General features: G+C 37.9%; 5 protein-coding genes across 5 annotated transcripts; 2 read left to right on the top strand and 3 right to left on the bottom strand.

Annotated features, from left to right (window-relative positions):
• Positions 1-176: 176 nt before the first annotated feature.
• KQ657_001136 (purine-nucleoside phosphorylase) lies at positions 177-1,385 on the bottom strand (the record flags this gene model as incomplete). Its single annotated transcript, XM_043191939.1, has 1 exon — positions 177-1,385. One exon carries the CDS (start codon positions 1,383-1,385, stop codon positions 177-179), a length of 1,209 nt encoding a protein of 402 aa, XP_043048571.1.
• Positions 1,386-2,680: 1,295 nt separating this feature from the next.
• On the bottom strand, positions 2,681-3,859 carry KQ657_001135 (purine-nucleoside phosphorylase; the record flags this gene model as incomplete). The annotated part of the gene is made up of 1 exon (XM_043191938.1): positions 2,681-3,859. The coding sequence occupies one exon, from the start codon at positions 3,857-3,859 to the stop codon at positions 2,681-2,683; it is 1,179 nt and encodes a 392-aa protein (XP_043048570.1).
• A 1,344-nt stretch (positions 3,860-5,203) lies between these two features.
• Positions 5,204-8,794, top strand: ZCF16 (Zcf16p; the record flags this gene model as incomplete). The annotated part of the gene is made up of 1 exon (XM_043191937.1): positions 5,204-8,794. The coding sequence occupies one exon, from the start codon at positions 5,204-5,206 to the stop codon at positions 8,792-8,794; it is 3,591 nt and encodes a 1,196-aa protein (XP_043048569.1).
• A 585-nt stretch (positions 8,795-9,379) lies between these two features.
• Positions 9,380-10,255, top strand: KQ657_001133 (uncharacterized protein; the record flags this gene model as incomplete). Its single annotated transcript, XM_043191936.1, has 1 exon — positions 9,380-10,255. One exon carries the CDS (start codon positions 9,380-9,382, stop codon positions 10,253-10,255), a length of 876 nt encoding a protein of 291 aa, XP_043048568.1.
• Positions 10,256-10,633: 378 nt separating this feature from the next.
• On the bottom strand, positions 10,634-12,391 carry FLU1 (Flu1p; the record flags this gene model as incomplete). The annotated part of the gene is made up of 1 exon (XM_043191935.1): positions 10,634-12,391. The coding sequence occupies one exon, from the start codon at positions 12,389-12,391 to the stop codon at positions 10,634-10,636; it is 1,758 nt and encodes a 585-aa protein (XP_043048567.1).
• Positions 12,392-12,867: the final 476 nt, after the last annotated feature.

Here is a 12,867-nt window from a genome sequence, read left to right as displayed (position 1 = left end):
ATAATAATATTACATATACGTATTAAACGTTATTTACGTTCAAGGTTGCAAAAATAGAATGAAGAAAAATGTAAGGAAAGCTTTTAAATAATTATATCTAAATAATTGTAATTTGCGAACTAAAGAAACGAGTGATTTTGTTCTAACTTTTGAAAGTATAAGGTCGGGGATATCAATTAGTTGATGAGGAAAGATTCAGCACTAATGTCTCTGTTACCAGAGTCTAAAGTGTTGAACAAGTCACCAACATAGTTTTCGGACTTGTACAAGGTGTTGTCCTTGTAAATAGCATCCCAGTTTTCTAAGATGTCGTTGACAATTGGAGAACCAGCCAAGTACAAGTTAGCGACAGATGCAGAGCTGCCTCCTTGGGACACATTGGTAAACCAGTTAACAGTGTCGTTAGAGTACAATGGTGGAGGTCTAGCAAAGTCTGAAATTGTTCTCATAACAATGACTCTGTCGTAATCAACAATACCGTGAACGGTCATTCTGGTCAAGACTTCCAAATGAGCATTGTCTTCTTGAGCAGTAGCACAGTAAGTGGCAGTACCATTAGTGACAAGAGAGGCCCAGAAAGCAAAATAATCACCTAAAGTGTTACCGGAGTAGTAATTGTCACTTGTCATGACATCACACTTAACTACTGAAGGAAGGTTTTGAGCAGCTTCAAATTCATATAATTCTCTCATCTTAGCATTTCCTTCAGTTCCATTGTTCAAAGCAGCTGAGCTAGCCAATTCGACGGCTCTGTCTCTCAACTTTTCATTCAATTCAAATACTTCGGTACCATAGACATTTTCGGGATAAGCAGATGGGTCACTAGTACCATATGCAAAGTAACCGGTCTTCCAATCAGGGTTGGTTTCATGGTAGTCAGCATAAGCGATTTCGTATTCCAAAGCACCTTGAATGGCATACTTGGCAAAAGTGACAGAACCTAATGTGACGTGTTGAGGTTCACCTCCTGCAATACCTGCAACCATGAAGTAAGACTTGGAAAAGTCAAACAATGGTGATAAAGTAAGAGCAGTCATTGAAGCAGCAGCATTGATGTCACCTTCACCAACAGTAACTTGACAAACAGCGTAATCAGCTGTGCAATGAACGTCAGGGTAAATAGGAGAAAGACCTGGAATAGTGATGTTGTTGACAAACTTCATGTTTTCCAACCAAGGGTCTTGTTCGTAGAAAAACATAGACACAATCACAACCTTGGGTTGAAAGATAGCAAAGGGCTTACCATAACTGGTTTCCAATTTGTTGGTTGAAGAGTCAGGAACTGATTCTTCCAAGAAGGTGGTGTTAGCACTTCTCTTGCCAAAGATGGGAAATGCGGTTGCAGTGGCTGCAAGGAAGGCAGATGCCAAAAATTCTAAACGCATATTGAAGAGAGGAGAGTTCTTGATGGATATCAAGTAAAACTACAACTGGAACTTGAACATTGGGTAAACCTTTGACTATTTATACTATTCAAAGCGCAATAGTTGATAGGAAAGGCATCGCGAACCATAGAATTGAATCTTATCGGGTCGAATCGGTTGCCCCTATCTATCTCTTTTGAAAGCTAATAATCGCAAAACACATAAACTTACTCAGACTATATTGTGCTAACGCACCCGGACTAAAAGGGTAATGAAATTACTACTCCGTAAAAGAAACTATAAACAGTCTGCATAAAGAACATATTGAAAATGATAAATTACAATCGCTAAAACCTATATACAACAACAACTCAACGGCGCTGACAATTTGGTGCGATAAGAGCATTCCAGCGGTGTTGTCTCGAGGTCCGACGGAAGCTCTTGGGTGTTGTGGGTGTGTTAATTATCTGTTAGTTGACAGGGAATTGATTACTATACGCTAAGATGTTTCAATTGAAAAATTTTCAGTTGTAAACGATGAGAGTTGATAGCAGTCCATTCAAGTTCTGTTACCTTTCGATATTTTCAACAATAAAATAAACTACAGGTTGGTTACCATGTTGGTTACCAATCTCTAATATATCAAAAGTTATTCCCGAAAATATGTTTGGATTGGGAATCTCGTTTTGTGAACGCTTACTTTCAGTATCTTGAGACGGACATAACTCTAGAATCACATCTCATTGGGCAACCAGAGACAATAGGGTGCAGCGCGGATAACGATCACCATGGAATTAATTACAATATGATATTACAGAATGAAAAGATAGAGGTCTCTTCTAGCTATCATTCGATTATGCGTATTGTGTTTTAACGTTGACATTGACATTGATTTGCCAAGACTGACCATCGATTTGACAGCTTGAAGATACGCAACCAATTTGGCAGTACACGTATATGAATTTGCGGTTACCGCTATCAATTTTACCAAACTTATCTCCTTTCTGATGCCGTAGAGATGGATGGGGCTTACGGGCATTTTGGTAGGTGTTGAAAATTTCCTGTGGTTGGAGTGATGTAAAGATTTGAAGGTAACTGAGATGTAACTATGAATTATGGTATCATTGGGTAGCCAAGTGAGAAGTAATAGAGGAGGTCGATTGTTCAAGGTATGAACGGCCGACAGAAAGAAAAAGAAAGATGCATTACTAACTGTATTCGGGGCTCAATTGTGAGTCTCCATATATAATTGAGACATGGTTAATGTGTAATAATCTCTATAATTCTATTTGCAATTACTTTTCTTTTCATTTCCTCTATGCTTCGATGAAATCAGCCCTACCAAAATCAGCCTCACCTCCTAAGGTTCCGAAAATATCTCCAATATAATTAGTAGGGGAATATTTCAGTCCCAATTCATATTCAGAGTACCAGTTCGTTAAAATGTCATTTATGATGGGCATTCCCGCACGAACAAGGTTGGCGGTGGCACCTTCAATTCCTCCCTGGGATACTCCAGTGAAGAATTTCACGGTATCATGGGCATAAAGTGGTGGAGGACGAACAAAATTCAGAATGGTTCTCATTACTATGACCCGACTGAAATCAACTAACTTGATCAGATGCATCCTTACAAATACTTGTAATGAGGCATTGTCTTCCAGTGCAGCAGCACAGTATTCTGCTGATCCATTAGTCATCATACGAGCATAATCGGAAAAGTAGTCACCTAAGGTGGCCCCACTCCAATATGCATCGGAGGTGAGAACATCACATTTAACAATTTGAGGTAAACTTTTAGCCACTGGTTGTTCGTATAATTGCCTGAACTCATGATTGGCTTCCGAGCCATTGTGCAATGGGATATTTTGAGCTAGTTGAACTGCTCTATCTCGAAGATTCTCATTCAATTCAAACACTTCTGTTCCGTATGCATTCGCAGGATACGACCACGGATCTTTGGACCCATAGGCAAAATACCCAACGGGCCAATCAGGATGTGCTTCACTATAATCTTGATATGCAACTTCGTGTTCTAAGGCAACCTGGATAGCATACTTAGCGAATGTCACTGAGCCCAAAGTGGTGAGATGTGGCTCACCTCCACCTATACCCGCTATAAGAAAATAAGTCTTAGACAAATCAAACTTGGGCGATAATGCAAATGCTGTTAATGTTGAGGCAGCGTTGATATCTCCTTCACCGGTGGTTAGCTGACAGATGCTGTAATCTCTGTTACATCTGACATGAGGGAAGAGATAAAACATTCCCGGAACAGTTACATTATGGTGGAAATCGATTGCTTCAAACCAAGGGATTTGTTCCCAGGTGAACATGGATACTATGACAACTTTAGGACGTATGTGTGCATATGGTTTACCAAACTCATTATCGTCGAGATGCAACAAATCTTGCTTTGAGCCCAAACTCCAAAGAGAAAAGGCATGTGCTAATGGGATAAGCACCCAAACTAATACTGATAAGCCGATTCTCATGGTAAAGATGAGAGATCTCACAGGCCCTTGTTAACAAATGGCCGTTCAGTTAATTGGATCGACCTTACCGATTTGAGATGACTTTTACAAAATTATTAGCATCACCAAATTTCTTGGTGCTGGTACTGTGCGGCTCTGTTATCTTAAACTTTCCTACATGGCACTAGCGTCACACAACCATTAAATCTAAAGGGTCGTGTGAGAGGAGACTTCTTTTGTATTGTAAATCACCACTCTACTACTATCATATGCGGCTACTGCTTATCAGGAGGATCTGAATCCAATACTATTTCCTATATGTATAATTTAAGTGTTGTACCTTACTTTTTACAGGCCATTTCATCACAGCATATAGCTGCCTGGCTGTGCTTTAAGGCATCGGTGAAAAAATTTTAGTCAATTTGGTAAGTAGTATTCAAGAATTAGACTTCTCAATATTAAAAGAGTTCGATACTTTAAATTTTGGAGAAATAGATCCTTTAGATATAAGATTTAGTAGGAGCCATGTAGCAGTAAATGGAGTCATCTTATTCTCAGTGATAAAGATCATTAATCTCATTTAATTCACCTCAAATCGCATAGATTCAATGACTTTGTGCATACGAAACGTCTACTGGCAATATTACCTAACACATTCTTGAATCTAATAAGGTTCCGGTTTATAGTTCCAAATATGGACGGAATTAAGCACATACCTTGCGTCTGCCATCTAAGCGCATCCTTCCTATGACTACAAATATTCGGCATTAACCCCAATCAACGTATATGTACACTTGACAACGCACGCCAATGATTGTTTATTGTCAAGATCAAGTTTCGCATGTTCTAAAGACCGAAGACCGAGAGCCATGCCCCTCCAATAAATGAACATCATGATAAAAGAATTCTCCTAAATTCTATCCAATTCTACCTACCCCTTTTAATTAAGGCTAAAGGGTCTACACAAGAAACAAAGTCTTCAAATTCCACCGTGGCTACTCTAATGCCACGGATAAGTAAACTAAGTCCCAACGGCCTTTAAGTAAGTCGCACGTGAGTATTGCCCGATTGGGTTATGCTCGGTCACTTCCTTTTACCCGTATTCTGGGGAAATTCGCTAGTATAACCCCATTTTATACACAAAAAAAACATATCACAGGAGAAGTCAGTATCGGACATGTTATTATTATGAAATATTTTTAAGAGAAAAAGTTTCAGCTTTTTTTTCTTATTGAATCTTCCCTTTATATATTAGTCTTAACTACTGCCAGAGCGTTCTGCCTTCCATCCTTTCGAAAGAATTAGCTTCACAATTAACTTCATCCTCAGCTGACGAGTCACCACCAAGTAGAGCATAACGAGACCATGAATGATTTACCCAAACAACCCCCGTCTGATAAAGCGAGCGAAGAGCCACAAATAACTATGAATTCATCAAATGAGGGACCAGAAAAGAGCAAATCTAACTTCAAACTCATAGCTACTTCTACGGGTATACGAGTATCTCAAGCTTGTGACCGGTGCCGTGTCAAGAAGATCAAATGTGATGGAATGACACCTTGCTCTAACTGTCAAAAGGTTAATTTTGAGTGTAAAACAAGCGATAAGTTGACCCGGAGAGCGTTCCCTAAGGGATACACAGAGAACTTGGAGAAATTAGTCAAGCAATTGGAGGAAGAGAATCAAATATTAAAGGAAAGAATAGATGGAGAAAAGACCAGCAACGAAGGTCCAAAGAATCTTGATATTAATACCAACCAAGTAAGTGCTCTTTCAGGAGTAAACTCACAATTGGATACCCCTTTGCTACTGGCAAGACAGGGAGATTTTGATGCTCGACTGACTCTAACAAACACACCCACTCGACTAGAGCCAGGAAGTCAATATAAAACGATTCCTATCAACAATCCTATAGATCAAATATTCAACCTCGACAATAATGGGGTCATAATAGGGAATGACAATTTAAATTTTGAGTCACAAGTTAACCACCTACTAATCAATTTGAATCTACCGTTTTTGAAGATATCAAATTCTCATAACTTCTTATTGAATGATCCTAATTCATATTTATTTAATCCATCTTATTCCAATCATAACTTATTTCATAATCGAGATTGGGAAATTGCTTACAATCCGATTACAGAACTTCCAAACTCTCGAGAAGAGGACAAATTACCACTTGATGTTTATGATTTATTCATCAAGCTTATTAACAACTTTAAGAAATTGTTCAAGAACAAGAAAGAATTGGATCAACAGATTACCCAATTTTTCTTGAGTTATAACATCTTCATTCCAGTTTTTGAATACAAAGAATTCAAGAAATCATACGAAGAATTCCACACAATGTACCCCTTTATGTTCACATACAATGATGCAACAATTAATGGGTTCAACATTTCATCTCATGATTATTCTGTTGTCAATAAGTTCATGATGACTGTGATTCAAATATATGCTATGATTATGATGAATGATCCAACTATAAACTTGAATTTAATCTTAAATCATGATAATCCTTCATACACCATGAGCAACATGAGTAATATGAAATCTAATGATGCACATTCTTTGATTAGATCACTTTATGATTTGTTGCCATATTTTAACTTGTTCCATGTTTCTATGAACCAGTTACAAACTTATTTGTTGTTCTTTCATTATTCATTAGTAACAAATAATAAGGAGAAATCATTAGTTTTGTCTTCCGTCATCAATTCCTACATAGGTATTTTGGGGATTAACTTGAATACTAATAATCTATTCTTCAATGATTTGTCCCTCTCCATACAGCAAAGAAGAATTAGAGTGAAAATCTTTTGGGTATTCAAAGTTTTATTAAAGTGTTTCAATTTGAAGTTTGGGTTTAAACCAAGTATCAACACCACAGTTATCAATCCAGTTACGATTGATAGATATTTTCAATTGACTCCTGCAAAATTATCATCATTATTGGAACCACAGAATGATCCTGAAGGTTACGATGAATTGTTTAGAGCCCTTCTTAAACCTAGTATAGAATTTTTGACGTTGTTGAATATTGTGATTCCTTCATCTTTCTCCCCTAATTACTACCAGTACTTGAAAAACTCGAAAGATGGAAAGGGTCAGGCCAACCATCCACCCAACACTGCGAATCAGCAAAATGGCAGTGGAGCAAGGAAACCTCATAACTTGGACTGGATTTTGAATGATGATGATGGTGATGGAAATGATGGTAATTTGAACTATAACTTCAACCAGTTTGCAACCATTGATAAAAACCTTGAAAACTGGAGAAATTCGTTGAAAGTAAAGCAAATGGAACTTTTACCTTTACTGCAATATATGGGTCTTGATAATGTTTCCGGAATTACTAGTAACAATTTATTCCATGAATTGTCTTCCAATGAAAAGAACTCAGAAGGATCTCATCTAGGTTTATCAAGAGAAGGTTTGGTTCATTTCTTCAATAGTGGGTTACCAGATATATATACGGCATCCCAGTTGATTAAGATCCAACTTAACTTCCATTATCTATTAATCAGATCCATGAATTATATCAACTTTATGGTAGACAAGGACTTGACTCCTGGGTACTATGTTAATATTTTTAACATTTCTCAAGAAGTACTTCAGTATTTCTTATTGATATTCAGTCATATTGGTGATTTTGAAGAAGTAAACTATGACGGTTCCGGAAAGGATTCCTCTAATGCTAATCATCTTGGGTTACGAACAGATGAGGATGGGTTCATCGTGAATGATTTCTCTGTTAAGAGACAAAAACCAAACTCTGGTAACACCAAGAAACCGAAGTCGTGGAGACAAATTCCTTCCAATCCATTCAATGTTATGTTGAACGGTTTATCATTATGTATAATTAATTTCAAGAAGGCCATCATATTACAAATGCTTTACTTGTTGATTTGCCAATTGAAGTTTGTTAAAAAGGACAAGATTGATTTATCTAAATCAAGTACTGTGTTGAGCTTTTCAGTTGAACTATTTATCAAGATTTTCATCAACTATAAGACTAGAAGCAACTTTGAGCAGAATTATGTTTACAATGAAAAGTCAAAGAAAAGAAGTTCAGAAGATTACTTGTACAATAAGTTGTTGAGTGATGCCTTTAAGGACGAGATATTGAAAGATCAGGAACAAAGTGATGATGAAGACTGTGAAGATTTGCCTTATGATCCTTCAGGTATGAGTTCATATTCATCCATTGATTGGGATGATGAGAACCTAGATGAAGATTTGAAATATCTTAAGATCCTCAAGTTTTTAAAGTATAAGAATAACAGTATTTTGGATCAATCTAAACAAATGAAGGCCAATGAACAGCATCATTCAAGGTCTCAATCGGGAATATTAATGCCTAATCCAACAAGTGTCACTCATCATCACCACCACCATACATACGAAGGTGGATCCAATCTTAAACATGAACAGCAGCACAATCCCCTTGTTGCTGAAGACCAGATCGTACCTCGAGGGCATCAAGCTGATCTGAACAGTTTATATGTAAACTCTTCAGCACACGATGACATGGGTGACTCAAAGACACCATATTTGACATACTATACACCATCAAACGCAGCTTCGCCTGGTACTCTTCCAAGCAATAAATCCCAAATTAGTTTTATGAAGATCCCTTCTATGAATAGGTTGGACTACATCATGAGTCCACATTATTATCCTGAAGGAGCTCATAATCTGGATAGCCAGAATCCCAATTACAAGTTTCCTATGTCGATAGCAGAACATGACACGCTAACGTTACCCCAAGCATCGTTACTGCAGACATCTGGAGGCTCCAGTTCGAGCAAACAGACTGCGTCAAACATTCAGAACAACGATAATAACAAGATGAATGATCCTATCATCAAAAAGGAGAAAACAATTATAGGTGAACTTATGAGAGGTTCAGAAGGGAATGGTGGTAACAAACTATATCATAACTGGACATAAGAAATTGTTCACATATATTATTCTTTTTATGTATTTATTTATTAGTTTCACAAGGTAGAGGTGATGACTTATGCAATGTTAATTGCCATTAATATTTATCATGCAAGCTGTCGTGCTCTCTCTCATTAAAAACTTTTAATTAATTTAAAATGTCCTTCAGCTTTTATAAAACCAGATAATAACCAGATAATCTCTCTTATGTATACATCTTCTACATACATTGTAACGTAAAACACCACCTTAGTTACCTAAGCTTTGGAGCTTCCCCGAAAATTGATTCTTAAACACATTATGATAATTCTGAGAAAGTATGATATTCAGCAGGTCTAGATAATTCTTTATTGTTGCAAAATCGTAGCTTCCTTTATTACTAAGGTACTTAGTTTAGTAGTTTTTGGCTGCGAAATTTCGGAGTAACTATTTTCCTATTTGGGATTCTTTGTGCACTGAAAAGTATACGGAACTCTCATAATGGCTGCGAAAACTAGGCCTTTTTAAAGAGGTTTTACTCGCTGACAAACTAGGATTTCTTCTCTTCTTCTTTTTCTTCTTCTTTAACGAAACACGAAACTAGTTTACTGAATTATGAATTTCTCCAGAAATAGCACCGGCTCCTTCAGGGCCAAGCTCTCCTCCTTCCGCAAGAAGTTTCAAAACTTCTTCCACCGTCATCAAGTTCCTAAAACTGTTAGCAACCAACAGCATGGAATCTTTGAACTGACACTCACTTCTGAAGTCATTACTCTGCCAAAGTCCAGCGACAACCAAGCCGGAAGAGGATTGGGTACTTCAACCAGTCTGCCAGTTTCCATTGGCACTGCTGCAAGCACCCTTCCCACTCCCCTTTCCCATTCTGCCACCATTGAGACTCCAGCTACTACCATTGCTGTTAATACCAATGATAAGGAGAACATTTTAGTTACTCCACCACCACCACCTCAAGTTGCTTTACTTGAAAAGGCTCTCCTTGTTATCAATGAAAACTTCGAACCCCATGCTCCTAAGCCAAGCAAAGCAAAGTCTATGGCTGTTGAAACAGAAGGCGACAACAACGACTGTTCATTCAAAACTAGCGAATGGAAAGATCTCTTTGAACTTTACCAAGAAGCCGTCAAAGCCTTCTGTCCTTTGATTGAACCCCAAGCTGCTTCTCCTCCTACTGTTGAAACCAAGGATAGGTGTCAGGAAGTTGAAGAAGAAGTCCCTCTTTTTGACCCATCAATTTCCTCATTACTGTTTTCTGAGCATCTCATAGTCTGTGAACTATATAGTGCTGCTCTGGAGCGGATCATTAGTGGTGATCTGCACCGATCGGACTCTTGTATTAGTCCAGGTTTGAGTGACTACTCCAATGGTAGTGAGGCTTATTATCGTGGCAAGATTCCAAGAAACTTCCTTCGGATGTACCAACATCCCAAGCAGATACGGAAACGTACTAGGGCAGTTGGAAATACCAAATGATGGGGACTTAATAGTCCTCTAGATGTAAAAACTAAGCTCGCTTTTACTTTAGCTTAGTTGATCATAAAGCCCCACAGTAGGGCTCATAGTGTATAGATATCCAAAAAAACCATAAAACCTCCAAAAAAAAGTATATAGATAAATATTGTTTCCTTCTTCAACTTTGCCAATTTGTAGAGCGTTAAATTGGAATCAAATATGATCCCATTGAACTGAATTACACTAGCTTTAACTCATTGATATTAGTTATTAATTATATAAAACAATGTACACCACTACAAAGATATTGTGAAAAATTTAACCTGTGAAAATATGCTAATTATTAATGCGGAGTTATCTCCAATACGGAAGAAGTCCGCTTCAGACGACGTAGTCAACTCAGAAAGGAAGGACAAAGTTATCATCGATCGCGTACTTAGATCTAGCTCTAATCTTGGCCCCGTACTTGTAGAATAAAAAGGGTACTGGGATAGCAATAGCAGCAAGAGAACCCAACAAAGTGGAAGCATATTGGATTTTCATGTTGACAAACATTTGATAAGCGAATAAGGGGAATACTGCACCAAATGAAGATCTAAGGAAAGTGTTACCAGCCAAGGCAGAAGCAGCATATAACAAGTAACAGTCAACAATGTAATTCAAGCATGGTAAGAAAGTCAAGATCAAAGCCATACCAATAATGAAAGCACCGATACAAGGAACAATCCAATGTACTTTATCACCGAAAGCACCGGACCAACCCAACCAAAACATACCAATAGCGAAGAAAACTGAACCAACCATCATAGCAGGTAAACGTTCTTCAGGGATTGGTCTTCCCTTTTCTTGCATGATACGACCAAATCTTTTCTCAAAAAACACACATATTAAACCACCAGCGATAGTTCCAAGGAACATAGCAATATAAGGCAATTCAGAGACCCCAGCAATCCAATGGTATTCACCCAGAAAAATCAAAGGAATAGCAGTTAAGAACAAGTATAACATACCATAAACGAATGCATTATATAATGAAACCAAAAACAAAATAGGTTCCAGGCCTAACATTTTTATGGGTCTGGTAATGTTCTTTTCAGCGATTTCCTTCAAAGAAAGGGAAACCTCTTCATGAGGAGCATAGATCCCCCAGTTCTTTGTACGTCTTCTTAAGATTTCAGCCTTTCTAACCAAAATCAAAGGTCTATGGGTTTCTTCCAAGACAAATGCAACAGAAACGGTAGCAACACAACCCATAATACCCATAATATAAGCGCACCATCTCCAGCCCATATGTTGGTTCTTAACAATAAAGGCAGAAAATATTGGAGCCAAAAGGGGACCACCAAACAAGCATATAGCGAAAAAGGAAATGGCTACACCTCTTGATGCTGCTGAATATAAATCAGCCATAACAGCTGGACATACAGCCAAAGGAGCAGCACCAATAAACCCAGTGAAGAATCTAGTAATCATAATACTTTGAAGATCTTTAGATGTGGCAGTAGCAAAGCAAAAGCAGCTGTAACCAAACATGGAAGCCAAAAGAATAGCCTTTCTACCATATAATTCAGATAGAGGGCCCCATACAATAGGACCTGATGCAAATCCAAACACATAAAGTGAAGTGGACAATGTTGCTGTGGTACGACCAATATGAAATTTCTCCTGTAACACTGGCGTTACAGCAGAGAAGAATGCAGACCCAATGGCAACACAAAGGGCGGAGATCACCAAACAATATGTCATTAAACTCTTTTTCTTCAAAGACCAATTAACTGGATTTGCTGGATCATCCGGTCCATCAAAATTAACTTGATAGCTTTCTCTGCTTGGTAATGGTTCAGGGTATGGCTTTCCCATACCCATTTTAGGTAAAGGTTCGTCAGAAGTTTCGGCTCTTCTCAATAACTCATCGGCACCAGTTAATCTTCTTGATAATGCTTCGGCACCTGAAGTAGTTGATTCTAAACGGGCCAATTCGTTAAAACTCCGAAGGTCCTCTTCCGGTACTCCATCTCCAGCACCTGTGAATGTTTGAGGAGCTTCTTCCAATACACCACTATTTCTACTCACAGAGCTGGCATCGACACTACCATTAGACGTTTGCTCTCCTTTTCTCTCAAGATCAATTGAGGGCTTCTCCGTAGTGTCCGACATACTTTGTATAAATCGAGTAGTAGATATACGACAATAAAATTAAGATGTGCAGAATATTATAAAAGTTAATTCATACTCGATATATATACCCCAACGAACGGCACTAACACACAACATTTTAGTTTAATAGTTGGTGACAGAAAAATTTTCCTTACGTCAACAAACGGAGTTATGAAAAAAAGCCGACTTTGTGGTATCTTTTATTATCTATCAAAGCAAATGTCGGCTGATAAGAGTTGCTATCAGTACAAGGTCTAAAATTAATTATACGACCGTAGGACATAACTCCAGAACTATTAGTAATATTACAAGACCATGTCTCGGTCATAAAACTAAGTTCATTGTTATTTGTCCATCTGTTTAGGATGAATACCTTTAGTGGTTGCTCATACTCAGCACACGGACTTATTTCGTTATTGTACGAAGGCCGAAGAGCGCATTTCCTAATTGGGATTCTCTCTCTGACAAGTTTCGAT

Source organism: Scheffersomyces spartinae, assembly GCF_019049425.1.
Source record: "Scheffersomyces spartinae strain ARV_011 chromosome Unknown scaffold_14, whole genome shotgun sequence".
In the NCBI taxonomy this organism is placed as follows: Eukaryota; Fungi; Ascomycota; class Pichiomycetes; order Serinales; family Debaryomycetaceae; genus Lizanozyma; species Lizanozyma spartinae.
The sequence above is the reverse complement of the archived record's forward strand: the minus strand, read 5'-3'. Positions and strand labels throughout refer to the sequence as shown.